Source organism: Pan troglodytes, chromosome 1, assembly GCF_028858775.2.
Source record: "Pan troglodytes isolate AG18354 chromosome 1, NHGRI_mPanTro3-v2.0_pri, whole genome shotgun sequence".
Taxonomy (NCBI): Eukaryota; Metazoa; Chordata; class Mammalia; order Primates; family Hominidae; genus Pan; species Pan troglodytes.
Genome location: NC_072398.2, coordinates 146,061,047 through 146,086,559, shown reverse-complemented (window position 1 = coordinate 146,086,559; position 25,513 = coordinate 146,061,047). Strand labels below are relative to the sequence as shown.

At 41.2% G+C, this 25,513-nt stretch overlaps 1 protein-coding gene across 8 annotated transcripts in view; it reads right to left on the bottom strand.

Annotated features, from left to right (window-relative positions):
- The window catches only part of MCOLN2 (mucolipin TRP cation channel 2), a 75,005-nt gene extending 65,602 nt beyond the window's left edge, over nucleotides 1–9,403 (bottom strand). For 3 of the 8 annotated variants that reach the window (XR_673120.4, XR_001707444.4, XM_054667601.2), the window contains exon 1: nucleotides 9,021–9,399. Coding sequence is in view for 2 of the 8 variants with exons in the window: in XM_054667601.2 (XP_054523576.1) it covers nucleotides 9,021–9,097 (77 nt within the window). In the remaining 6 variants the exon portion in view is untranslated. Of the gene's footprint in view, nucleotides 1–9,020 lie in introns of all 8 variants that reach the window. The other 5 variants (XR_010153418.1, XR_010153419.1, XM_513523.8 and 2 more) reach the window with 5 other exon arrangements.
- Between the last annotated feature and the right edge of the window lie 16,110 nt (nucleotides 9,404–25,513).

Here is a 25,513-nt window from a genome sequence, read left to right as displayed (position 1 = left end):
ATCTATATACATATATATGTATGTGTATATATACATATATGTATATATAGGTATATACATATATGTGTGTATATACACATATATGTATATATAGGTATATACATATGTATATAGATGTATATCTATATACATATGTATATATGTGTATAGAAATATATACATACATATGTATATATGTATATAGAAATATATACATACATATGTATATATGTATATAGATATATAGATATATAGATGTATATATGTATATAGATATAGATATATAGATGTATATATATACCATATATAGAGAGAGATGTATATATACACCATTGAATGCTACTCAGCTATAAAAAGGAACAAAATAATGGCATTCGCAGCAACCTGGATGGATCTGGAGACCATTATTCTAAGTGAAGTAACTCAGGAATGGAAAAACAAACATCATATATTCTCACGTATAGGTGTGAGCTAAGCTGTGAGGATGCAAAGGCATAAGAATGATACAATGGACTTTGGCGACTCGGGAAAGGGTTGGAATGGCGTAAAAGATAAAAGAATACAGATTGGGTACAGTGTACACTGCTTGGGTGATGGGTGCACAAAAATCTCAGAAATCACCACTAAAGAACTTATTCATGTAACCAAATGCCACCTGTTCCCTAAAAACTACTGAAATAATATTTTTAAAAGAAATGCATTGCTATTAGTATTTTTAAAAAATGCTTCAGTTGGAATCCTTAGTGCAATCAGTGGCCCAGCTGCAATCCTTAGTCCATTCTCCATCTTGCGTACACAGCAGAATCATCTGAGGATTTTTTTTTTATTTTAATTTTTGCTTTTTAAAATGGAGACAGGTTTTGCTATGTTGCACAGGCTGGTCTTGAACTCTTGGACTCAAGCAATCCTCCCACCTCGGCCTCCCAAAGTGCTGTGATTACAGGTGTGAGCCACTGTGTCCAGCCCACCTGAGGATTTTTAAAATATTTCAGCGCTTGCCTCTCAGCCCCAAGACATTCTGATTTAATTAGTAGAATGAGTGAACTGGGCATCAAGATTTTTATAAGTTACTCAGGTGATTCTAATGTGTAGCAAAGTATACTTTGCTCTAAAGTATACTGCTCTAAAGTATACTTTGAGTTCCCTTTGTATTCAATTCTCACATTCAATTTATCAAGTTTTCCTTCAAAACCACAAGGAGTGGTCCCCATCTCTGTCTATGCACTGCAGCCTCCCTGGTCCAAGCACTGTCATCTCTTACCCAACTGCAATAGCCTCCCAATTCTTCACATAGTGGCCAGAGGGGTAATTTTAAAAGCATAAGTCAGATATCACTTCTTTGTTTAAAACCCTTTAGGGGCTTTCCCCTTCTCTCAGAGTAAAATCCAAACCTCCTACAACTGCTAAAAGACTCCTGCCCACTCCTCCCATACCCTCTTCCCCTTCCTCACTACACAATGACTTCCTTCCTGGGTATGGACAGTCCCCTCTCTGCACATTTCACTCACCATTTCATCCACCCTACTGCTGTTCCCCCAGCTCTTTGTGCGTCTGGTTTCTTCCTGTCACCCTTCATCTCTCAGCACAAATGACACCTCGGTAGAGAGGGCTCTCTGGCCACTCTATTAATGTGGCCTTCCCCACTGCCTCTATCATCACTTTATTTCCTTCGTAATTGCAATCACAATCTTTATTGGTCTCCCCTACAATGGACTTCATGAAGGGTGGGTCTTGTTTATAACCATATAGCCCAGCATACAGCATAGTATCTAACACATAATAGGTGTTCAGTGAAAATCTGTTGGAAAAAAGAAATGAATCAATAATGAGACATCAATCTTGACTACACGAACTTTTCCTTGGTTAATATCTTTTGTGATCAAATAATAATAACAATATTAATAACATGATAAAATAATAGAAAGTCTAAAATATTAGTATTAAAAAGTGAATTAAAAATATATTTAAAATAAGTCTTACTTAGTCAAGATACATTAGCAAGTTGTAGGTAATTTAGTTGCCTGGTTTGCTGATGATAGAAACCCTACTTTGTTTTACTCATTATTCCTAGTCTTTCCAAAGAATAAATTATTCAATGAGTTGTTATTAAAATAATTTGCTATCCATTTGGGAAAGAGAAAGAGTATTCTCTCAAACTGAGTACAAAAATAAAATTTAGACATATTTTTAAAACAAAATTGATAGTAGTATAAGATATAGGATTTTTAAAATAATTTAACATGCCTTTTTAAGTACAAAAAAATTTAGAAGATGTAAAAATGACTGACAGATCTTAACATAAAAATTTAAGACTTCAAAAAGTTAAAAGACAAAGAGATTTGGAGAAAAATGTGCAATATATTTACACAGGCAAAAGTTAACTATCTATTGTGATCTGTAAAGAGCTCCAGACTATTAAGAAAAAGACAATCCAACATAATAGGCAATGAATCTGAACAAGCCAGTGAACATTGAACAATAAAAATTTACTAACAATCAGGTTGGTAAAAACCTATCTTAATTTTTATTTATGAGGAATGATTTTCAAACTATTAAAAGAAATGTAAATTTGGATTGGCACTTGGGCAGTATCTATAAAAGTGACTTAAGAATCAAACTTCTGGGCCGGGCGCGGTGGCTCACACCTGTAATCCCAGCACTTTGGGAGGCCAAGGCAGGCGGATCACGAGGTCAGGAGTTTGAGGCAAGTCTGGCCAACATAGTGAAACCCCATCTCTACTAAAAACACAAAAAAAATTAGCCGGGCATGGTGGTGTGCTCCTGTAATCCCAGCTGCTTGGGAGGCTGAGGCAGGAGAATCGCTTGAACCTGGGAGGCAGAGGTTGCAGTGAGCTGAGATTGCGCCACTGCACTCCAGCCTGGGCAACAGAATGAGACTCCATCTCAAAAAAAAAAAAAAAAAAAAAAAAAACCTAATGCTAAATGACGAGTTAATGGGTGCAGCACACCAGCATGGCACATGTATACATATGTAACTAACTTGCACATTGTGCACATGTACCCTAAAACTTAAAGTATAATAATAATTAAAAAAAAGAATCAAACTTCTATGGATTTATAATACAAATTTTAAAATAATGAGTTAGTTATAGAAATGTTAATTGCAGCCCTATTTGTACCTTTGCACTGACTTGAAGATGTCTATAACATATTGTAATTTTTTTAAAGTTACAGAATAGATATAGTGAGATCTCATTTTTCAAAAAATGTCAGCATAAGCTGGGCATGGTGGCTTAGGCCTGTAATCCCAGAGCTTTGGGAAGCTGAGGCAGGAGGATCCCTTGGGCCCAGGAGTTTGAGACCAGTCTGAGCAACATAGGGAGACCCCCATCTCTAGAAATAATAATAATAATTAATAATAATAAGCTAGCCAGGAGTGGTGGCAGGCACCTGTAGTCCCAATTACTTGGGGGGCTGAGGCAGGAGGATCGCTTGAGCCTTGAAGTTTGAGGCTGCAGTAAGCTGTCATTGTGTCACTGCACTCCAGCCTGGGTGACAGAACACGACCCAGGCTGGAAAAAAAAAAGCTAGCATTTATATGTGTATATAGACATTTTAAAGTCTAGAAGCATGTGAGCCAGCCAAAAAAGCCTCCATATTTTTATAATCTCTGTGAAGTAGTATTATAGGTAATCTTAATTTTCTTCATTAAGTTTTCCATATTTTTTTCATTTTTGGTGGTTAACGTGTGAATTCTTGAGTTATTATTATGAGTTAAAATGGGCCATTTCAAAAAGAAAGAGTCTGGTATGTATCAGCTAGTCAGGTATTTCCCTGCCTTAATTTGTGCATGACTGGTTTGGGGTAGAGGGTGGAAGAAGTGATAGATACGGAGACTAAAATTCAATGTTTCTACAGTAATGACTGTGTTGGCCCCAGGATAATACCAGGGGCAGTTCAACAGATAAAATGCTTTAGACCATTCCTAACAACTCGCACGTCATTTTTTCACTCCAATTCCTACAATGAACAAATTTTCTTGTGATCTGCTAGTCTCACAAGAGAGGAAGAAAGAAAAATATCTGGCCAACTGAGGTTTTGAGGTAGCTGAGTAGGGCAGGCAGATGTCAATTAAGTGAAGTTGAGGGGAAAAAAGGCAAAGAAGAAAACTTTGGTTCCCTTCTCAGCACAGCTCTCAGAACATAAATGACATGGTCATTCTAACCCTAAGAAGCCCCCTGAAGAAAGGCCATAGGGGCTTTTCATTTTCCATTAGAGCCACTCATGAAAGATGGACATGCTAACCCTTCAGGAGTTTCCCTACAGACAACCGTGCCACCAAGTTCCTAAAAATCACCTCTGATCACCACTTTGCTGCCTCTGAACACCAGGAAAGCAGAACTAGGGCTGCATACTTTTAAAGTGCTTCTTCTAAACAAGCCACACTCCTTTGGAAACTAGAAGAAACAGTTCTCTGAGGAAGAGATAAAGAAAGGGAAACTCCATTTCTCAGCAATAAAGGATTCCACATGCAGTTAAAACTGAGGAAGATGACTGGAATTATGACATTTCCTAACATTTTTCTTTCTCCAATATTTTCAGTAAGAGCCCAACTTAATAGAGTCATGCTGATGACTCTCCCTAAGGAAAAGAAATTATAAAGAAATAATCATTTTTTCCTCAAAGCATTGAGGTTACCTTAATTTTGGACAAGCCCAACTCAGTGTCATGTTGGTGAATCCCTACATTCTAGCTATCTCTAGAAAATCCCTGTCGTTGGCATAAGTAGTACGATTTTTTAAGGCCACCATTTAAATTGTGGGTCTTCTAGAATTACACCAAAGACTATTTTCAAGAATCTTCTGCCTCATGAGTTATCAATTATTGCCTGGCAGATGTTTTAGGCTGAAATTACAGAGATGTATTCAAGGGGAGAAAACATAACACAACCTTCAAAAGAGAAGAAAGGAAACAGCCCACCCAGCTGAGGGAAAAGGAATATGGACAACATTCGCTGGACACAGTCTCTCATACCAGGAAAAAAGGGGCTGAGGCCCAAGCTCAAAACAGAGTAGAAAGCTCAGCTATAGGCAGGCTGAGAAGAGTGGGAAGAAAAAAAAATTCAGATGATTGCCAAAGCAAACAAATAAACAAACCAAAAACATGGCTGTAAACATTTAATACTGAACAGAACATTGTAGTTTGATAAGATGAAGTCTGGAAATAAAATTACAGGCACACCTCAGAGATATTGCAAGTTTGGTTCCAGATCACCACAATAAAGCAAATACTGCAGTAAAGCAAGTCACACAAATTTTTTGGTTTTCCAGTGCATATAAAAGTTATGTTTACACTATACCATAGTCTATTAAGTCTGCAATAGCATTATGTCTTAAAAAAACCACCTTAATTTAAAAGTACTTCATACTAAAAAATGCTAACAATCACCTGAACCTTCAGCAAGCTGTAATCTTTTTGCTGGTGGAGGGTCTTGCCTCCTTGATGATGGCTGCTGACTGATCAGGGTGGTGGTTGCTGAAGGCTGGGGTGGTTAGGGCAATTTCTTAAAAGAAGACAACAATGAAGTCTGATATATCAATTAACTCTTCCTGTCACAAAATATTTCTCTGTTGCATGCAACGCTGTTTGATTGCATTTTACCCACAGTAGAACTTCTTTCAAAATTGGAGTCAGTCCTCTCAAACCTTGCTGCTGTTTTATCAACTATGTTTACGGAATATGCTAAATTATGTGTTGTCATTTCAACAATGTTCATAGCATCTTCACCAAGAGTAGATTCCATCTCAAGAAACCACTTTCTTTGCTCATCCATAACAAACAACTCCTCATCCATTCTAGTTTGATCATGAGATTGCAGCAATTCAGTCACATCTTCAGGCTTCTCTTCTAGTTCTCTGGGTATTTCCACCACATCTGTGGTTAGCAAATCGCTGCAAAAGTAATTGTGTTTTTTTGCCATTAAAAGTAAGGACAAAACCCACAATTACTTTTTCACTGACCTAATACTTCCTCTACTGAAATCTGGACCCCTTCAAAGTCATCCATGAGGGATAAAATCAACTTCTTCCAAACTCCTGTTAATGTTAATATTTTGACCTATTCCCATGAATCATGAATATTCTTAATGGAATCCATAATGATGAATCCTTTCCAGAAGGGTTTACTTTGTCCAGATTCATCAGAGGAATAATTTTCGATGGCAACCTATAATGTTACAAAATGTAGTTCTTAAATAATAAGTCTTGAAAGTTGAAATTACTCCTTGATCCATGGGCTGCAGAATGGATGTTAACATATATGAAAACAACATTCATCTCCTTGTACATCTCCATCAGAACTTTTCGATGATCAGAGGTATTATCAATGAGCAGTAATATTTTGAAAGAAATCTTTTTTTCTGAGCAGTAGGTCTCAACCATGAGATTAAAATATTCAGTAAATCATGCTGTAAACAAGTGTACTGTCATCTAGGCTTTGTTGTTCCATTTACGAAGCAGAGGCAGAGTAGATTAACATAATTCTTAAGTGCCCTAGGATTTTTGGAATGGTAAATGAGCACTGGCTTCAACTTAAAAGTCACCAGTTGTACTAGTTCCTAACTAGAGAGTCATCCTGTCCTTTGCACCTTTGAAATCAGATGCTGGCTTGTCCTCTCTACTAGGAAAGTCCTAGATGGCATCTCCTGCCAATAGAAGGCTGTTTTGTCTACATTGAAAATCTGTTGTTTAGAGTAGCCTCCTTCATCAATGATCTTAGCTAGATCTTCCAACTAACTTGCTGCAGCTTCTATATCAGCACTTTCTGCTTCGCCTTGCACTTACATGTTATAGAGATGGCTTCCTTTCTTAAAGCTCATGAACCAACCTCTGCTAGCTTGAAACTTTTCTTCTGCAGCTTCATTACCTCTCTCAGCCTTCACAGAATTGAAGAGAGTTTGGGCCTGCTCTAGATTATGCTTTAGCTTTAGTGAATGTTGGTGCTGGTTTGATCTTCTATCCAGACCACAAAAACTTTCTCCATAACAGCAATAAGGCTGTTTTGCTTCCTTATCATTTGTATTTTCACTGGAGTAGCACTTATAATTTCCTTCAAGAACATCTCATATGCATTCAAAACTTGGCTAAATGGCACAAAATGCCTAGCTTTTGGTCTGTCTCAGCTTTCAACATACCTTCCTCACAAAGCTTAATCACTCCTACCTTTAAAGTAAGAGACCTGTGATTGTCCCTTGCACTCAAACACTTAGAGACCACTCTAGGGTTATTAGTTGGGCTAATTTCAATACTGTGGTGTCTCAGGGAATAGAGAGGGTTGGGGAGAGGAAAAGAGATAGAAGAATGGCTGGTCGGTGGAGTAGTCAGAACACATACAACATTTATTAATTGAGTTCCCTGTCTTATATGGGCACAGTTCATGGCACCCCAAAACACAGTAGTCACATCAAAGATCAGTGGTCACAGATCACCAGAACAGATATAATAATAATGATGAAAAAGTTTGAAATATTGAGAGAATTGCCAAAATGTGACACAGAGACACAAAGTGAGCACATGCTGTTGGAAAAATGGCACCAATAGACTTGCTGGACACAGCGTTGCCACAAACCTTCAATTTGTAAAATTAAATAAAATGCAGTATCTACAAAGTGCAATAAAGCAAAGAACAATAAAACAAGCTATGCCTGCACTTTTTTCTATGAACCCCTTAACATGTGACACAAGAGCTCACTAAAGAGTGATTTAATTCTTCAGAACTGACACACGGAACTTAGACCCTAGGCCTTAAGGAAAACAGCCCAGCTTCAGGAAAGTCCACTTTTACTCTTACAGCCAGAAGAGTTTTCTTTGGCCACTATTTTTACTTTGAAAGCTATAGTCACAAGAAGCCATCTCTTTTTCCGCCGGTTTTAAAATTGTCTTGTTCTAGGTTTCACTTCACTGACAGAGACACAGCCAAAGAGATCAGCTTGTGAATATGATCATTCTTGACTTTCAGTTCTGTATTTCGTGCCCCTTTGCTCAAACTATGTCTCTCAGTTCTTCTCACTTGCTTCATTAAAATATTTTATATCTATTACTCTATTTTTTTTAAAAAAAACACTTTTGATATGTTCCTCCTTCACAGAAAAGAATGTGGCTACCTCAAACACTTTATTAGGATTCACTCATTTTTTATTACAGGAGGTTAAATAAAATTGGTATTATGATGGCCTCTGTATGGAAAATGTGTCGTTTTTAGAGTTCCGGCCACAGAAACTGACCTATGAACGGTTTTCTAAAGGAGAAGGGTGTGCCTGTGGAAAGTTCACGGCAACGGGAGTTTGACTCCTCTTAAGGTATGAAGAGGAAGACAGGCTAAAGTCTCAAGAAACTTCTGACTCAATAGGGGAAAGCTATCAAATTTCCCAAAAGTTGTGCGATTTTGGTTAGCACATCACAAAGGTGATGAGCAGCTCCTGAGAGTGAAACCCACATCCCATTTCTGGGGAGAACTACGTAGTTGGTTCCCTCTACATAAAATATCAGAGTCTACATCCTGACACCCATAAGAAACCTCTTCCACCTTTCTCTTACTAACCTTTTCTTCCATTCTCAGTTTACAATGACACACAATTTTGTTTCCCACAAGTACCGTACAACCAGAGACACACACACTTACACATACGTATATATTTCATATATATATATATATATATGTTTGGAGAGCAGGAAACGGGGGAGCCAAGGTCTGTTTGTACTCACAACTTTGGCTCAACTGTGCTGGGGTGGCTGGAGCTTTGACCACGGAGGAGGGGCCCGCGGGCAGCGCCAACCGGCTGAACTGTGCGCCTTTTCATAAAGACCGAGGAACTGGGGTTAGCCACACTACAACCCTCCCACCTGAGGGAAAGGCCTGTTTGTTCTGGAAGGCACAGCCTAGCCTTATTTAACTAACTGCAAGCAGTTAATATAAGCATTCCCAAGGCAGCAAGCAAGCTCTAGTCTACGAAAGTAAAGCCATCGACTTTAGGAAGATTTCTCCAGTCCAGCATCCTGAAAGATGAAGCCCAGACTCCTCACCTGACGGTTAACCCGAAAACACCTGATCCTCTCTCCGGAATCCTTGCCTGGGGAAAACGATAAGGCTGCCGGGCCATGCCTCCTCCTTCAAAACTTTCCAGGGCTCTCGGGATTCGGAACAGGAAACACCGTTCACGGCCGACTCATTTCGCCCTCGCCGTAACGCGTCCGCCGAAGTTGGAGCCCTGCAAAGCGGGGTTCCCTTCTCTTACCCTTCCTGACGGCCGCGTGGTGCGCGCAGACCCCGGCCCGAGAGCAGGCGCCGCAGTCGCGGAGTGCGGCGGGCCGTTCTCGGGCGGCTGAAAGGCGGCTCTGTGTGCACCCTGCAGGATGCGGCGCGTGGCCAGGCGCTCCCGCCCCGCCCCCAAGGGGCTGCCCCGCCCCGCCCCGCCCCGCCGCCTCCTACCCGGGACCGGAGCTTCCCCACTTGGGGTCCTAGGGGACTTATTCCACGCTTCAGCGGACCAGCCTCCCCGCGCTCCCGGAGAAGGGGGTCGGCGACGCGGAGGCGGGGTGGGGGCCGTAGGGGATGGAACCGAGGCGCGCGCGAGAAGAGCCGAGGAAGTAAGCAGTCCCAAAAGGGGGCGGCGGTGGGGCCCCCAGGGAGGCGTGGGGCGCGCCAAGGGCGCCGTGGGGGCACTGACCTGTGGTGCGGCCCCCAGGACAGGCCCGAGGCGCGGTTCCACACCGGCAGGTCCAGCACCTCCATGCCTCGAGGCATGGCGCGGCCCAGGAGCGGCAGGAGGACACCTAGCGTGGGACGGCTACACCTGTCTGGGCGCAGGCCCGCCGCCCTTGCCCTCTCCACCCAAGTGCCCAACGCTGCGGTGCGGCCCGCTTTGGCTCGGGGTGTCTGCCGGAGAAGCGCCTTACAGAGGGACCCGGGCGGTGGGCCCTGCGGCAAAGTGGCCCACGCACCCTCAACACCGCTCCCGGGCGGCCGCACCTGGCACTCCCGGCCCTCTGGGGTTCCTGCCTTTTTCGGGGGGGTGGTGGTGAGACCGGGTCTCACTCTGTCGCCTGAGCTGCGATCACTGCTTACTGCAGTCTTGAACTCCTGGACCCAAGCGATTCTCCTGCTTCCGCCTCCCAAAGTGCTAGGATTACAGGTGTAAGCCGCTGTGCCTGGCCCCTTCTTTTCTTCACTCTCGCATTCATTCATTTCTTGTTTCCACATGCATTCATTTGTCCGTTGCTTTGGTCATTCCTGTTTTGATGCTTAGGGAAACACTCACTGAGAGCCAAGCCGACCGTTGGGTACTGTGGTCTCTGGGATGACAAAGACATGGTCCTTTCCCTTGAGGACGTCACATTAAACTGACAAGTTCATTCATTCTGGCTTTTCTCTAAAGTGCACGATCATGAAAGTCTGTGACAAGGGCCATATTTCTGAGATGTTAGAAAGTGCGACCGGCGCGCAAGGAATAGGAAAAGCGAGTTGCCCTGCGCCCGCGTCGGGATGAAAGGGAGGGAGCTGGGAGGGAGCGTCAGCGTGGCCCGGCGGGCGCGGAGGGAGGGCGCACGGCCCCAGGGCTGGACTCCTAACCCCAGCGCCCTGCTGCAGCCGCCGTTGCTCTTCCCTCTTGGTGCACGAAAGGAAGACGCCTGTGGGAAACCGAACAGACAATCGGTCGCCGTTCGTGAATCTTAGAGATGAGAGTCGTCAGTACATGATCAAAAGCCGTGTTCGGCTCCTAGTGATGTTAGCTTGGTAGTTTGGACGTGGCCGACAGCCTCCTAGAGCTCGTACCCCTCCTTTTCACGAGGCAGCAGCAGCAAAGTCCGCAGTGCCAGGCTCTGTGAGTCTGCAAGCGTTTAAAAGATCTCCGGGTTTAGCTCAGGCAAAGAATATTCTGCCAGGTAATTATTTTAATATGCTTGTCCAGGCAGAAGCAGTTGGACAGACGATGTATATAAAAGCACACATAATTGACCCTCTTTTAAGGCACTTCCAAGGGGTTATTAGGGAGAAATGCCTTGGTTTTGAGCCCCTTTCATCGGAGGTGCGCAATCATCCAGCTTTGTGAATAGCAACTGCACTCCAGCCTGGGCAACATAGTAAGACCCCAACCTTTTGGCACCAGGGACTGGTTCCATGGAAGATGATATTTTCCACGGACAGGTGGGGGGATGAGGGGAGGATGTTTTCGGGATGAAACTGTTGCACCTCAGATCAGTAGGCATTAGAGTCTTATAAGGAGCACACAACCTGCAACTTAGATCCATCGCATGCGCAGTTCACAGTAGGGCTTCTGCCCCTATGAGAATCGAATGGAACCGCTGCTCTCTTGCTCAATGTTCACCTCCTGCAGTGCGGCTTGGTTCTTAACAGGCCACAGACCTGTACCAGTCTGGAGCCCGGGGTTTGGGGACCCCTGCAGACGGAGAAATAGTTTCAAAAGGGAGATCTGAGGATCTCAAACATTAATGTGCAGATGAGTCACCAGAGTTTTTATTGAAGCAGACTGATTCAGTAGGACCTGAGGTTTTGCATTTCTAGCAAGAAGATGCTGCTGCTGCTGCTGCTGCTGCTGCTGCTGCTGCTGCTGCTGCTGCTGCTGCTGCTGCTGGTCCCACTCTGTAAGTAGCAAGGTTCTAAGAAATATTTAATCTGAGTGTGTGCGGGAATTGAGGGGGGAGAAGAGTAAGAGTGGAAAATTACTGGAGTCAGATGGCTGAAGGATTTATTATAAATATAACACATACTAAAGTTTTCAGCCATTGAATCTAATCATTCTCAACTAGTAAATTTAATTCTCAGTAGGCATTAAGTTTTTAACTTTCAAAAAGTCACTTGTTTGTGGTAAAGATCATGGCTCATTTTTCAGTGGGTAGTAATAGACATTGTTTTGTGCTATGTTAATCCTTTCAGGCATTTATGTTCTGTTCTGAATATCATAGCACAAAAAGCTTTGTGTCCTGACTCAAATTTGTAATGACCAATAACCAAATAACACAAGAATCTTTTGCTCAACAGTGTTTTATAATATGACATTTTAATTTTACAACCTAAAGTTCTTAAATTTCTCTAGCAGTTTGTCTTCATGTGGAAGTTTCACTGATTTAGTGTTAAAAGGGAAATTTTAGAAAGTAGTCTAAAAAACGTGAGATAGGCCGGACACAGTGGCTTGCACCTGTAATCCCAGCACTTTGGGAGGCCAAGGAGGGTGGATTGCTGGAGCCCAGGAGTGCAAGAATAGCATGGGCAACATAGCGAAACCCTGTCTCTACCAAAAATACAAAAATTAGCTGGACATAGTGGCCCACGCCTGTGGTTCCAGCTGCTTGGGAGGCTGAGGTGGAAGGCTTGCCTGAGCCTGGGAGGTCGAGGTTGCAGTGAGCCAAGATTGCGCCACTGCACTCCAGCCTGGGCAACAGAGACCCAGTCTAAGAAAAGGAAAAGAAAAAAAGAAAAGAAAAGAAAATGTGAGTCAGGCTAGTAGAAATGCAACAATTTAAATTTTCTAGGTTGGGCAGACAAAAAATATTTATTGTGAAGAATATGGGGAGGGAGAATAGAATAAAATAAGAGAAAAACGATGCTCTTTATTTACTTTCACATTCTTTCAAAAATTTTTTGATGTGCAAGTAGTGTTCTGTATATTGTAGATATTAATTCCTTGCCAGTTCTAAACATTGTAAGTATTTTCTTCCAGTCATCATCTATCTTTTTGTCCATGGTGTTCTTCCTTGGATGAAAGTCTTTAGTTTTGGTATAGGAAATCAAAATTAAGGATACTAATCCTTATAGTTTGTGCTTTTATGATCTTTTTAAAGAAGTTGTTCTCTACCCTTAATTCACCATTCTTCTGTATTTTCTGTAATAGTTTTATCCTTCATATCAAATTCCATTGTACTTCAACTTTGCATGTGGTGGGAGATATTAATGCACCTCGATTTTTCGACATCAAGTAAGCCAGTTTCCAGCAAGCTATCTTATAATTCAGGGTTGGCTAATTTTTTTTCTGTAAAAGGTCAGATATAAATATGTAGGCTTTGCGGATTGTACTTTCTCCTTTACAAATATTTAACTATCTAGTGTAAAGATAATCATACACAATATGTAAAGGAGAGAGTGGCTGTGTTCCATGTATTACAAAATATTTATTCTTTAATTTTTTAAAAATAGACTCTTTTTAGAGCAGTTTTAGCTTTATTGCAAAATTTAACAGAAAGTACAAAGTTCCTATATATTCCCTGCTCCCACATACGCATAGCCTCTCCCACACTATTAACATCCTACATCGGAGTAGTACATTTGTTATAATCAATGAATATACATTGACAAATTATCACTCAAAGTCCATACTTTAGGGTTCACTTGTGTGCAGGCTGTAAGTTTTGACAAATGTATAATGACATGTATCTACCACTATAGTATCATACAGAATAGCTTCACTGCCTGCTGTGGACTGAATGTTTGTCCCCACTTTACCAATCCCCCTCCCCCACCAAAATTTATATGTTGCAACCTAAATCCCCAATGTGATGACATTTGGAGACGGGGCATTTGGGAGGTATTAGGTCTTGAGGGTCGAACCCTCGTGAATGCAATTAGTGCCCTAGTAACCATATAAGAAAAAACAGGAGAGAGATACATCTCTCTCCACCATATGAGGATATAACAAGATGATGGCTGTCTGCAAACCAGGAAGAGCACCCTCAGCAGACACCAGGTGTGCTAGCACCTTGATCTTGGATTCTGTGGCCTCTAGAACTATGAGAAATCAATTTCTGTTGTTTACGCCACCCGGTCTGTAGTATTCTGTAATAGCAGCACAAACTGATGAAAACACTACCCTAATAATCCTCTGTGCTCCTTCTATTCATCCCTCCCTCCAACCCCTGGCAACCACTCATCTTTTTACTTTCACAATAGTTTTTCCTTTTCAGATAGTTGGAATCATATGGTATTAGCCTTTTCAGATTGGCTTTTTTCATTTAAGCATTTAGCATTTTTGCATTTAAGCTTCTTCTTTGTCTTCACATGGCTTGATAGCTCAATTCTTTTTAGCACTGAATAATGTTCCATTGAATTAATACATCACAGTATATTGGTTCATTCACCTACTAAAGGACATTTTGTTTTTTTCCAAGTTTTGGCAATTACAGATAAAGCTGTTATCAACATCTGTGTGCAGGTTTTTATGAACACAAGTTTTCAGTTCCTTTTTTTAAATACCAAGGAGTACAATAGCTGGATTGTATGGTAAAAGCATAGCTTTGTAAGAAACTGCCTATCTTCCAAAGTGGCTGTATTATTTTACATTTGCACCAGCAATGAATGAGAGTTCCTATTGCTCCACATACTTGCCAGTATTCGGAATTTTCAGTGTTTTGGCCATTCTAATAGGTGTATAGTGGTATCTTGTTTTAATTTGCAATTCCCTAATGACGTATAATGTTGAGTACGTTTTCATATACTTATTTTTCATCTGTATGTCTTCTTTACTGAGGTATCTCTTCAGGTCTTTTGCTTATTTTTTAATGGGATTGTTTATTTTCCTGTTGTTGAGTTTTAAGAGTTCTTTAGGCTGGGCACAGTGGCTCATGCCGGTAATCTCAACAGTTTGGGAGGCTGAGGTGGGAGGATTGCTTGAGGCCAGGAGTTCAACACCAGCCTGGGCAACAAAGAGAGATCCTGTCTCTATGAAAGAAATTTTTTTTTAATTAGCTGGGTTTGGTGGTATGCACCTGTGGTCCTAGCTACTCGGGAGGCTGAGGCAGGAGGATTGCTTGAACCTAGGAGTTCAAGGCTGCAGTCCAGCCTGAGCAATAGAACAAAACCTCATCTCAAAAAGAAAAATATATGAATTTTTTATATCTTTGAATAACAATACTTTTTTCAGATAAGTCTCTTGCAAGTATTTTTCTCCTAGTCTGCAGCTTGTCTTCTCTTTCTCTTGATGATATCTTTCATAGAGTAGAAGTTTTTAATTATAATAAAGACTAATTTATCAGTTATTTATTTCATGGATCATGCTTTCAGTGTTGTATTTAAAAAGTCAGCCTCCAGGAAAAAAAAAATGGCAGATAGGAGGCAGGACTAACTTGCAGCTCCCACTCAGATGAACAGAACAGCATGTGGAGACTGACACCATGAGCTTTTGCTCCAAGAACTACCACAGGAACATACCAGGAACACTGAAAGGATCAGACTCTTTGAAAAAGTGGCTTGTGGCTGCAAACTCTGTGAGACAGCTGAAAAATTGTGAGTGCCCAAAGTGTGAAGGGGGAAAGCCTACCTCCGAACACACATCCTCACTGGGGAACCTGAAAATCCAGATCACGGGAGAAGGATTTAACCTTACCTAGAGCTGAAATGAATTTAGAGAGCTGAGAAAAATATAAAAGTAGAAGCAGCACTGGGAAGAGCCCTCTAGGTGCTCCCAGTCACCAGGGAAGCCATTTCTGACTTTATCTCACTGGGGTCCTTGGGGAGGGCTGCCAATGGAATTGGGGAAGGACCATAGGGAGAAGGAAACTTCCAGTTGAGCTTTGTAATAATTTTGACCAAGTGTGAATTTTCCTAGGCAGAATCCAGGGGTGGGAGATGGACGGGAAGTGCAGATAGGACCACAGAAGCAGTGGCAAGCTGGGAGAGGTAGGGCCTGAAAGCCCTGCTGGCTTTTTCAGTGGGGAGGCTTGTAGCCTGGGGCAATTAGTGCCCTAGCACCCATATAAGAAAAGACAAGAGAAAGCATTTGAGAAAACCAGTGTACTAAACAAAACTACAACCAAGGACCCTCACAGAGTCCACTTCACTCATATGCTACCTCTACTGGAGCAGGTGCTGGTATCCATGGCTGAGAGACCTGAAGACAGATCACATCACAGGACTCTTTGCAGACACTCCCCAGTACCAGCCCGGAGCCCAAGCTCCATTAGGTGGCTAGACCCACAACAGCAATAACAATCACTGTCCAGCTCTCAGGAAGCCCCATCCCTAGAGGAAGGGTGAGAGTACCACATCAAGGGATCACCCCGTGGCACAAAATAATCTGAAGAGCAGCCCTTGAGCCCCAGATCTTTCTTCTGACATAGTCTACCCAAATGAGAAGGAACCAGAAAAACAATTCTGGTAACATGACAAAGCAAGGTTCTTCAACACTCTCAAAAGATCACACTAGCTCACCAGCAATGGATCCAAACCAAGAAGAAATCTCTGAATTTCCAAAGAAAGAATTCAGAAGGTCAATTGTTAAGCTACTCAAGGAGGCACCAGAAAAAGGTGAAAACCAATCTAAAGAAATTTAAACAATCATACAGGATATGGACAAAAAATCTCCAGAAAAATAACACAAATAAAATACAATCAACTTCTGGAAATGAAAGACAGACTTAGAGAAATGCAAGCTACCTGGAAAGTTTCAAAAATAGAATCAAATACATAGAAGAAAGAACTTCAGAGCTTGAAAACAAGGCTTTTGAATTAACCCAATCTGACAAAGACAAAGAAAAAAGAATTTAAAAATGAACAAAGCCTCCAAGAAGTTTGGGATTATGTTAAACAACCAAACCTAAGAATAATTGGTGTTTCTGAGAAAGAAGAGAAATCTAAAAGTTTGGAAAACTTATTCGAGGCAATAATTAAGGGAAACTTTCCTGGCCTTGCTAGAGATCTAGACATCCAAATACAAGAAGCTCAAAGAACACCCGAGAAATTCATCGCAAAAAGATCATCAACTAGGCACATAGTCATCAGGTTATTGAAAGTCAGGATGAATGAAGGAATCTTAAGAGCTATGAGGCAAAAGCATCAAGTAACATATAAAGGAAAACCTATTAGATTAACCCCAGATTTCTTAGCAGAAACCCTACAAGTTAGAAGGGATTGGGGTCCTATCTTTAGCCTCCTCAAACAAAACAATTATCAGCCAAGAATTTTGTATCCAGCAAAACTAAGCTTCATAAATGAAGGAAACATAAAGTCTTTGTCAGACAAACAATCGCTGAGAGAATTAACCACTACCAAGTCAGCACTACAAGAACTGCTAAAAGAAGTTCTAAATCTTGAAACAAAACCTCAGAATACACCAAAATAGAATCTCCTTAAAGCATAAATCTCAAAAGTCCTATAAAACAATAACACAATGAAAAGAAAAGGTATTTAGGCAACAACTAGCACGATGAATAGAATAGTACCTCACATTTCAATAACGTTGACTGTAAATGGCCTAACCACTCCACTTAAAAGATACAGAATGGCTGAATGGATAAGAATTCACCAACCAAGTATCTGCTGTCTTCAAGAGATTCACCTAACACATAAGGACTCACATAAACTTAAGGTACAGGGGTAGAAAAAGATATATCATGCAAATGGAAACCAAAAGTAAGCAGGACTAGTTATTCTTATATCAGACAAAACAGACTTTAAAGCAACAACACTTAAAAAAGAGGGATATTATATAATGATAAAAAGTCTAGTCCAACAGGAAAATGTCACAATCCTAAATATGTATGCACCTAATGCTGGAGCTCCCAAATTTATAAAACAATTACTACTGGACCTAAGAAATGAGATAGACAGCAACACAATAATAGTGGGGGACTTCAATACTCCACTGACAGCACTAGACAGATCATTAAGACAGAAAGCCAACAAAGAAAAAATGGATGTAAACTATACCCTAGAACAAATGGACTTAACAGATATTACAAAACATTCTACCCAACAATTGCAGAATATACATTTTCATCAGCATATGGAACATTCTCCAAGATAGACCATATGATAGACCACAAAACAAGTCTCAATAAATTTAAGAAAATCAAAATTATATCAAGTAACCTCTCAGACCACATTGGAATAAAATTGGAAATCAACTCCAAAAGGAACTCACAAAACCATGCAAATACATGGAAATTATATAATCTGTGCCTAAATGATTGTTGAGTTGAAATCAAGGTGGAAATTAAAAAAATATTTGAACTGAGCAATAATAGTGACACAACCTATCAAAACCTCTGGGATACAGCAAAAGCAGTGCTAAGAGGAAAGTTCATAGCATTAAATGTCTAAATCAAGAAGTCTGAAAAAGCACAGACAATCTAAGGTCTCACCTCAAGGAAGTAGAGAAACAAGAACAAACCAAACCCAAACCCAGCAGAGGAAAGGAAATAACAAAGATCAGAGCAGAACTAAATGAAACTGAAACAAAAAATACAAAAGGTAAATGAAACAAAAAGCTGATTCTTTCAAAAGATAAAATTGATAGACCATTAGTGAGATTAACCAAGAAAAGAAGAGAGAAGATTCAAATAAGCTCAATTAGAAATGAAATGGAAGATATTACAACTGATACCACAGAAGTACAAAAGAACATTCAAGGCACAAACTAGAAAACCTAGAGGAGATGGATAAATTCCTGGAAATATACAACCCTCCTAGAAGGGCCAGGCACAGTGGCTTATGCCTGTAATCCCTGCACTTTGAGAGGCTAATGCGGGTGGATCCCTTGAGGTCAGGAGTTCAAGACCAGCATAACCAACATGGTGAAATCTCATCTCTACTAAAAATACAAAAATTAGCTGGGCATCGTGGTGTGCACCTGTAATCCTAGCTACTCAGGAGGCTGAGGCAGGAGAATCGCTTGAATCCGGGAGGCAGAGGTTGCAGTGAACCAAGATCATGCCACTGCACTCCAGCCTGGGCAACAGAGTGAGACTCTGCCTCAAAGAAAAAAAAAATATATATATATATATATAATATATATATTTTATATATGTGTGTGTGTATATGCATATGTACATATACATACATATATGTATATGTATGTGTATGTATATGTATGTATATGTGTGCATATGTACATATACATATATATACACACACACACATATATACACATATACACACATACAAAACCATCCTAGATTAAACCAGGAAGAAATAGAAACTGAAAAGATCAATACAGACAGCGAGATTGAAATGGTAATTTTAAAATTGCCAACAAAAAAAAGTCAAGGACCAAATGGATTCACAGCTGAATTCTATCAGATATTCGAAGAATTTATATCAACCTTATTTAAACTATTTCAAAAAATAGAGAGAGGAAATCCTCCCTAATTATTCTATGAAGCCAGTATCATCCTAATACCAAAACCAAGAAAGGACATAGCAAAAAAAGGAAACTACAGACCAGCATCCCTGATGAACATAGATGTAAAAATCCTCAAAATACTAACTGAATCTAGCAGTGTATTAGTCCATTTTCACACTGCTGATAAAGACATAACCGAGACTGGGCAATTTACAAAAGAACAAGGTTCAGTGCGCTTACAATTCCATGTGGCTGGGGAAGCCTCACAATCGTGGCAGAAGGCAAGGAGGAACAGGTCATATCTTACATGGATGGCAGCAGGAAAAGAGAGAGCTTCTGCAGGGAAACTCTCCATTATAAAACCATCAGATCTAGTGAGACTTATTCACTATCATGAGAAGAACATGGGAAAGACCTGCCCCATGATTCAACTGTCCCCCACTGGGACCCTCCCACAACACCTGGGAATTCAAGATGAGATTTGGGTGGGGACACAGCCAAACCATATCATTCCACCCCTGGTCCCTCACAAATCTCATGTCCTCACATTTCAAAACCAGTCATGCCTTCCCAACAGTCCCCTAAAGTCTTAACTCATTTCAGCATTTACTCAAAAGTCCATAGTCCAAAGTCTCATCTGAGACAACGCAAGTCCCTTTCGTCTATGAGCCTGTAAAATCAAAGACAAAGTAGATATTTCCTAGATATGGTGGGGGTACAGGCATTGGGTAAATACAGCCATTCCAAATGGGAGAGATTGGCCAAAACAAAGGGGCTACAGGCCCCATTCAAGTCCAGTGGGCAGTCAAATCTTAAAGCTCAAAAATGATCTCCTCTGACTCCATGTCTCACATCCAGGTCACACTGATGCAAGAGGTGGGTTCCCATGGTCTTGGGCAGCTCTGCCCCTGTGGCTTTGCAGGGTACAGCCTCCCTCCCAGCTGCTTTCACAGGCTGGCGTTGAGTGTCTGTGGCTTTTCCAGGTACACGCTGCAAGCTGTCAGTGGATCTACCATTCTGGGGTCTGGAGGATGATGGCCCTCTTCTCACAGCTCCATTAGGAGGTGCCCCAGTAGGGACTCTGTGTGGGATTTCCGACACCACACTTCCCTTCCACACTGCCCTCACAGAGATTCTCCATGAGGGCCCCATCCTGGCAGCAAACTTCTGCCTGGCATCCAGGCATTTCCATACATCCTCTGAAATCTAGACGGAGTTTCCCAAGCCTCAATTCTTAACTTCTGTGCACCAGCAGGCTGAATATCATGTGGAAGCTGCCAAGACTTGGGGCTTCCACCCTGTGAAGCAACAGCCCGAGCTGTTTCTTGGCCCCTTTAAACCATGCTAGAGCAGCTGGGATGCAGGACACCAAGTCCCTAGACTGCACACAGCAGAGGAACCCTGGGCCCAGCCCACGAAACCACTTTTTCCTCCTAGGTCTCCGGGCCTGTGATGGGAGGGGCTGCCTTAAAGGCCTCTGACTTGCCCTGGAGACATTTTCCCCATTGTCTTGGGGATTGACATTTGGCTCCTTGTTACTTACGCAAATTTCTGCAGCCAGATTGAATTTCTCCTCAGAAAATGGGATTTTCTTTTCTATCGCATTGTCAGGCTGCACATTTTCCAAACTTTTATGCTCTGTTTCCCTATAAAAACTGAATGCCTTTAACAGCAGCCAGGTCACCTCTTGAATGCTTTGCTGCTTAGAAATTCCTTCCACTAGATACCCTAAATCATCTCTCTCAAGTTCAAAGTTTCACAAACCTCTAGTGCGGGGCAAAATGCCACCAGTCTCTTTGCTAAAACATAACAAGAGTCACCTTTGCTCCAGTTCCCAACAAGTTCCTCATCTCCCTCTGAGATCACCTCAGCCTGGATTTCATTGTTCATATCATTATCAGCATTTTGGTCAAAACCATTCAACAAGTCTCTAGGGAGTTCCAAACTTTCTCATATTTTCTTGTCTTCTTCTTAGCCCTCCAAACTGTTCTAGCCTCTGCCTGTTATCCAGTTCCAAAGTTGCTTCCACATTTTCTTGTATCTGTTCATCGGTGTCCCACTCTACTGGTACCAATTTACTGTATTAGTCTGTTTTCATGCTGCTGACAAAGACATTACTGAGACTGGGCAATTTACAAAAGGAAGAGGTTTAATGGGCCAGACATAGTGGCTCACGCCTGTAATTCCAACACTTTTGGAGGCCAAGGCAGGTGGATCACCTGAGGTTAGGAGTTTTAGACCAGCCTGGCCAACATGGTGAAACCCCATCTCTACTATAAAGAAAAAATACAAAAAATTAGCCAGGCATAGTGGTGGGTGCCTGTAACCCCAGCTACCTGGGAGGCTGAAGCAGGAGAATCACTCAAACCCAGGAGGCAGAGGTTGTGGTGAGCCAAGATCACTGCATTCCAGCCTGAGTGACAAGAGTGAAACTCTGTCTCAAAAAAAAAAAAAAAAAAAGAGGTTTAATGGACTTACAGTTCCACGTGGCTGGGGAAGCCTTACAATCATGGCAGAAGGCAAGGAGAAGTAAGTCCCATCTTACATGGATGGCACCAGGCACAGAGACAGCTTGTGCAGGGAAACTTCCCCTTATAAATGTATCCGACCTCATGAGACTTATTTACTGTCACCAGAACAGCATGGGAAAGACCTGCCCCCATGATTCAACTACCCCCAACCAGGTCCCTCCCACAACACGTGGGAATTCAAGATGAGATTTGGTTGGGGACACAGTTAAACCATATCAAATAGCATATCAAAAAATAATCCACCATCATCAAGTGGGTTTCATACCAGGGATGCAGGGATGGTTTAACATATGCAAGTCAATAAATGTGATACACCACATAAACAGAATTAAAAACAAAAATCAAATGATCATCTCAATAGATAAAGAAAAAGCATTTGACAAAATCCAGCATCCCTTTAGGATTAAAACCCTCAGCAGAATCAGCATAGAAGGGACAAACCTTAAGGTTATAAAAACCATGTATGACAAACCCACAGCCAACATTATACTGAATGGGGAAAGTTGACAGAACTGGAGCAATACAAGGATGCCCACTTTCACCACTTCTATTCAACATAGTTCTGGAATTCCTGGCCAGAGCAATCAGACAAGAGAAAGAAATAAAGGGCATCCAAATCGGTAAAGAGGAAGTCAAACTGTCACTGTTCACTGATGAATGATCATATACTTAGAAAACCCTAAAGACTCATCCAAAAAGCTCCAAGATCTAATAAATGAATTCAGTAAAGTTTCAGGATACAAAATCAATGTACACAAATCAGTAGCACTGCTATACAACAGTGACCATGCTGAGAATCAAATCAAGAACTCAACCCCTTTTACAATAGCTGCAAAAAATTTTTAAAAATTAGGAATATACTTAACCAAGGAGGTGAGAGACCTCTACAAGGAAAACTACAAAACACTGCTGAAAGAAATCATAGATGACACAAACAAATGGAACCACATCCCATGCTCATGGATGGGTAGAATCAATATTGTGAAAATGACCATACTGCCAAAAGCAATCTACAGATTCAATGTTATTCCCGTCAAAATACCAGCATCATTCTTCACAGAACTAGAAAAAAATTCCTAAAATTAATATGGAACCAAAAAAGATCCTACATAGCCAAAGCAAGACTAAGCAAAAAGAACAAATCTGGAAGCATCTTATTACCCGACTTCAAACTATACTATAAGGCTATAGTCACCAAAACAACATGGTACTGATATAAAAATAGGTACATAGACTAATGGAACAGAATAGAGAACCCAGAAATAAATCCAAATAGTTATAACCAGCTGATCTTCAACAAAGCAAACAAAACCATAAAGTGAGGAAAGAATACTCTACTCAACAAATAGTGCTGGGATAATTGGCAAGCCACGTGTAAAAGAATGAAACTGGATTCTCATCTCTCACCTTATACAAAAATCAACTCAAGGTGGATGAAAGGCTTAAATCTAAGACTTGAAACCATAAAAATTACAGAAGATAACATTGGAAAAATGCTTCTAGACATTGGCTTAGGCAAAGACTTCATGACCAAGAACCCAAAACAAAAGCAACAAAAACAAAGATAAATAGATGGGACTTAATTAAACTAAAAAGTTTCTGCACAGTGAAAGAAACAATCAGCAGAGCAAACAGACAACTCACAGAGTGGGAGAAAATCTTTGCAGTCTGTGCATCTGACAAAGGACTAATACCCAGACTCTACAAGAAACTCAAACAGATCAGCAAGAAGAAAACAAATAATCCTATCAAAAATTGGGCTAAGGACATGAACAGACAATTCTCAAAAGAAGATATACAAATGGCCAACAAACATATGAAAAAATGCTGAACATCACGAATGATTAGGGAAATACAAATCAAAACCACAATGCAATACCACCTTACTCCTGCAAAAATGGCCATAATAAAAAAAATAATAGATGTTGGCGTGGATTTGGTGAAAAGGGAACACTTTTACACTGCTGGTGGGAATGTAAACTAGTATAACCACTATGGAAAAACAGTATGGGGATTCCTTTTTTTTTTTTTTTTTTTCTTTTCTGAGACAGGGTCTTGCTCTGCCACCCAGGCTGCAATGCAGTAGTGTGATAGCTCACTGCAACCTCTGCTTCCCGGTTTCAAGCTATTCTTCCACCTCAGCCTCCCAAGTAGCTGGAATTACAGCACATGCCACCATGCCCCGCTATTTTTTTTTTTTTTTTGTATTTTTAGTAGAGATGGGGTTCTGCCATTTTGACCAGGCTGGTCTTGAACTCCTGACCTCAAGTGATCCACCCACCTCAGCCTCCCAAAGTGTGTGAGTCACTGCGCCCAGTCTGAATTCCTTAAAGAACTAAAAGTAGATCTACCATTTGATTCAGCAATCCCATTACTGGGTATCTAACCAGAGGAAAAGAAGTCATTATACGAAAAAGGCACTTGTACATGCATGTTTATAGCAGAACAATTCGCAATTGCAAAAATATGGAACCAGCTCAAATGCCCATCAATCAACGAGTGGATAAAAAAATGTGATATATATACAATAGAATACTACTCAGCCATAAAAAGGAAAGAAATAATGGCATTTGCAGCAACCTGGATGGAGTTGGAGACCATTATTCTAAGTGAAGTAACTCAGGAATGGAAAACAGAACGTTGTATGTTCTCTCTTATAAGTGGGAGCTAAGCTATGAGGGCACAAAGGCATAAGAATGATACAATGGGTTTGGGGACTCAGGAGAAAGGGTGGGAGGTGGTGAGGGATGAAAGACTACACATTGGGTACAGTGTACACTGCTCGAGTGGTGGGTGCACCCAATCTCAGAAATCACCACTAAAGAAATTATCCATGTAACCAAACACTATCTGTTCCCCAAAAGCCTATTGAAATATTACAAGGTGAAAAAAAAGAAATATTCAAATAGTGGCTTGAATAAACTGTTTTTAAGAAAAAAAAAGGGGGGGCGAGGGCTGGGCGCGGTGGCTCATGCCTGTAATCCCAGCACTTTGGGAGGCCAAGGCAGACAGATCACGAGGTCAGGAGATCAAGACCATCCTGGCTAACACGGTGAAACCCTGTCTCTACTAAAAATACAAAAAAAATTAGCCGGGCGTGGTGACAGGCACCTGTAGTCCCAGCTACTCGGGAGGCTGAGGCAGGAGAATGGCGTGAATCCGTGAGGCAGAGCTTGCAGTGAGCCGAGATAGCACCACTGCACTCCAGCCTGGGTGACAGAGCAAGACTCCGTCTCAAAAAAAAAGAAAAAGAAAAAAAAGGTAATTGCCAAACCCAAGGTCATATGGATTTCCTCCTGTGTTATTATCTAGGAGTTTTTACTTTCCAACTTTCATTTACATCTATGATTTATTTTGACTTAATATTTGTAAAGAGTGAAAGGTCTGTGTCTAGGTTCGTGTTTTTACGTGTGGATGTCCAGTTATTACCATACTATTTGTTAAACAGACTCTCTTCTCCATTGTATTCTCTTTACTCCTTTGTCAAAGATCAGTTGACTATATTGTGGGTATATTTCTGGGCTCTCTATTCTTGTTTTAAAAACAGGATCTCACTCTGATGCCCAGGCTGGAGGCTGGAGGCTGGAGTGCAGTGGCATGACCTCAACTCACTGCAGCCTGGATCTCCTGGGCTCAAGCAACCCTCCCACCTCAACCTCTCAAGTAGCTGGGACTACAAGCACACACCACCACACCCGGCTAATTTTTGTATTTTTTATAGAGACGAGGTTTTGCCATGTTGCCCAGACTGGTCTCAAATTCCTGGGCTCAAAGCAATCCGCCCACCTTGGCATCCCAAAGTGTTGGGATTACAGGCATGGGCCACTGCGCCGGCCCCTGGGTTCTCTATTCTGTTGCATTGATCTTCTTATCTATTCTTTCACCAGTGTAGTTTTTTGTTTGTTTGTTTGTTTGT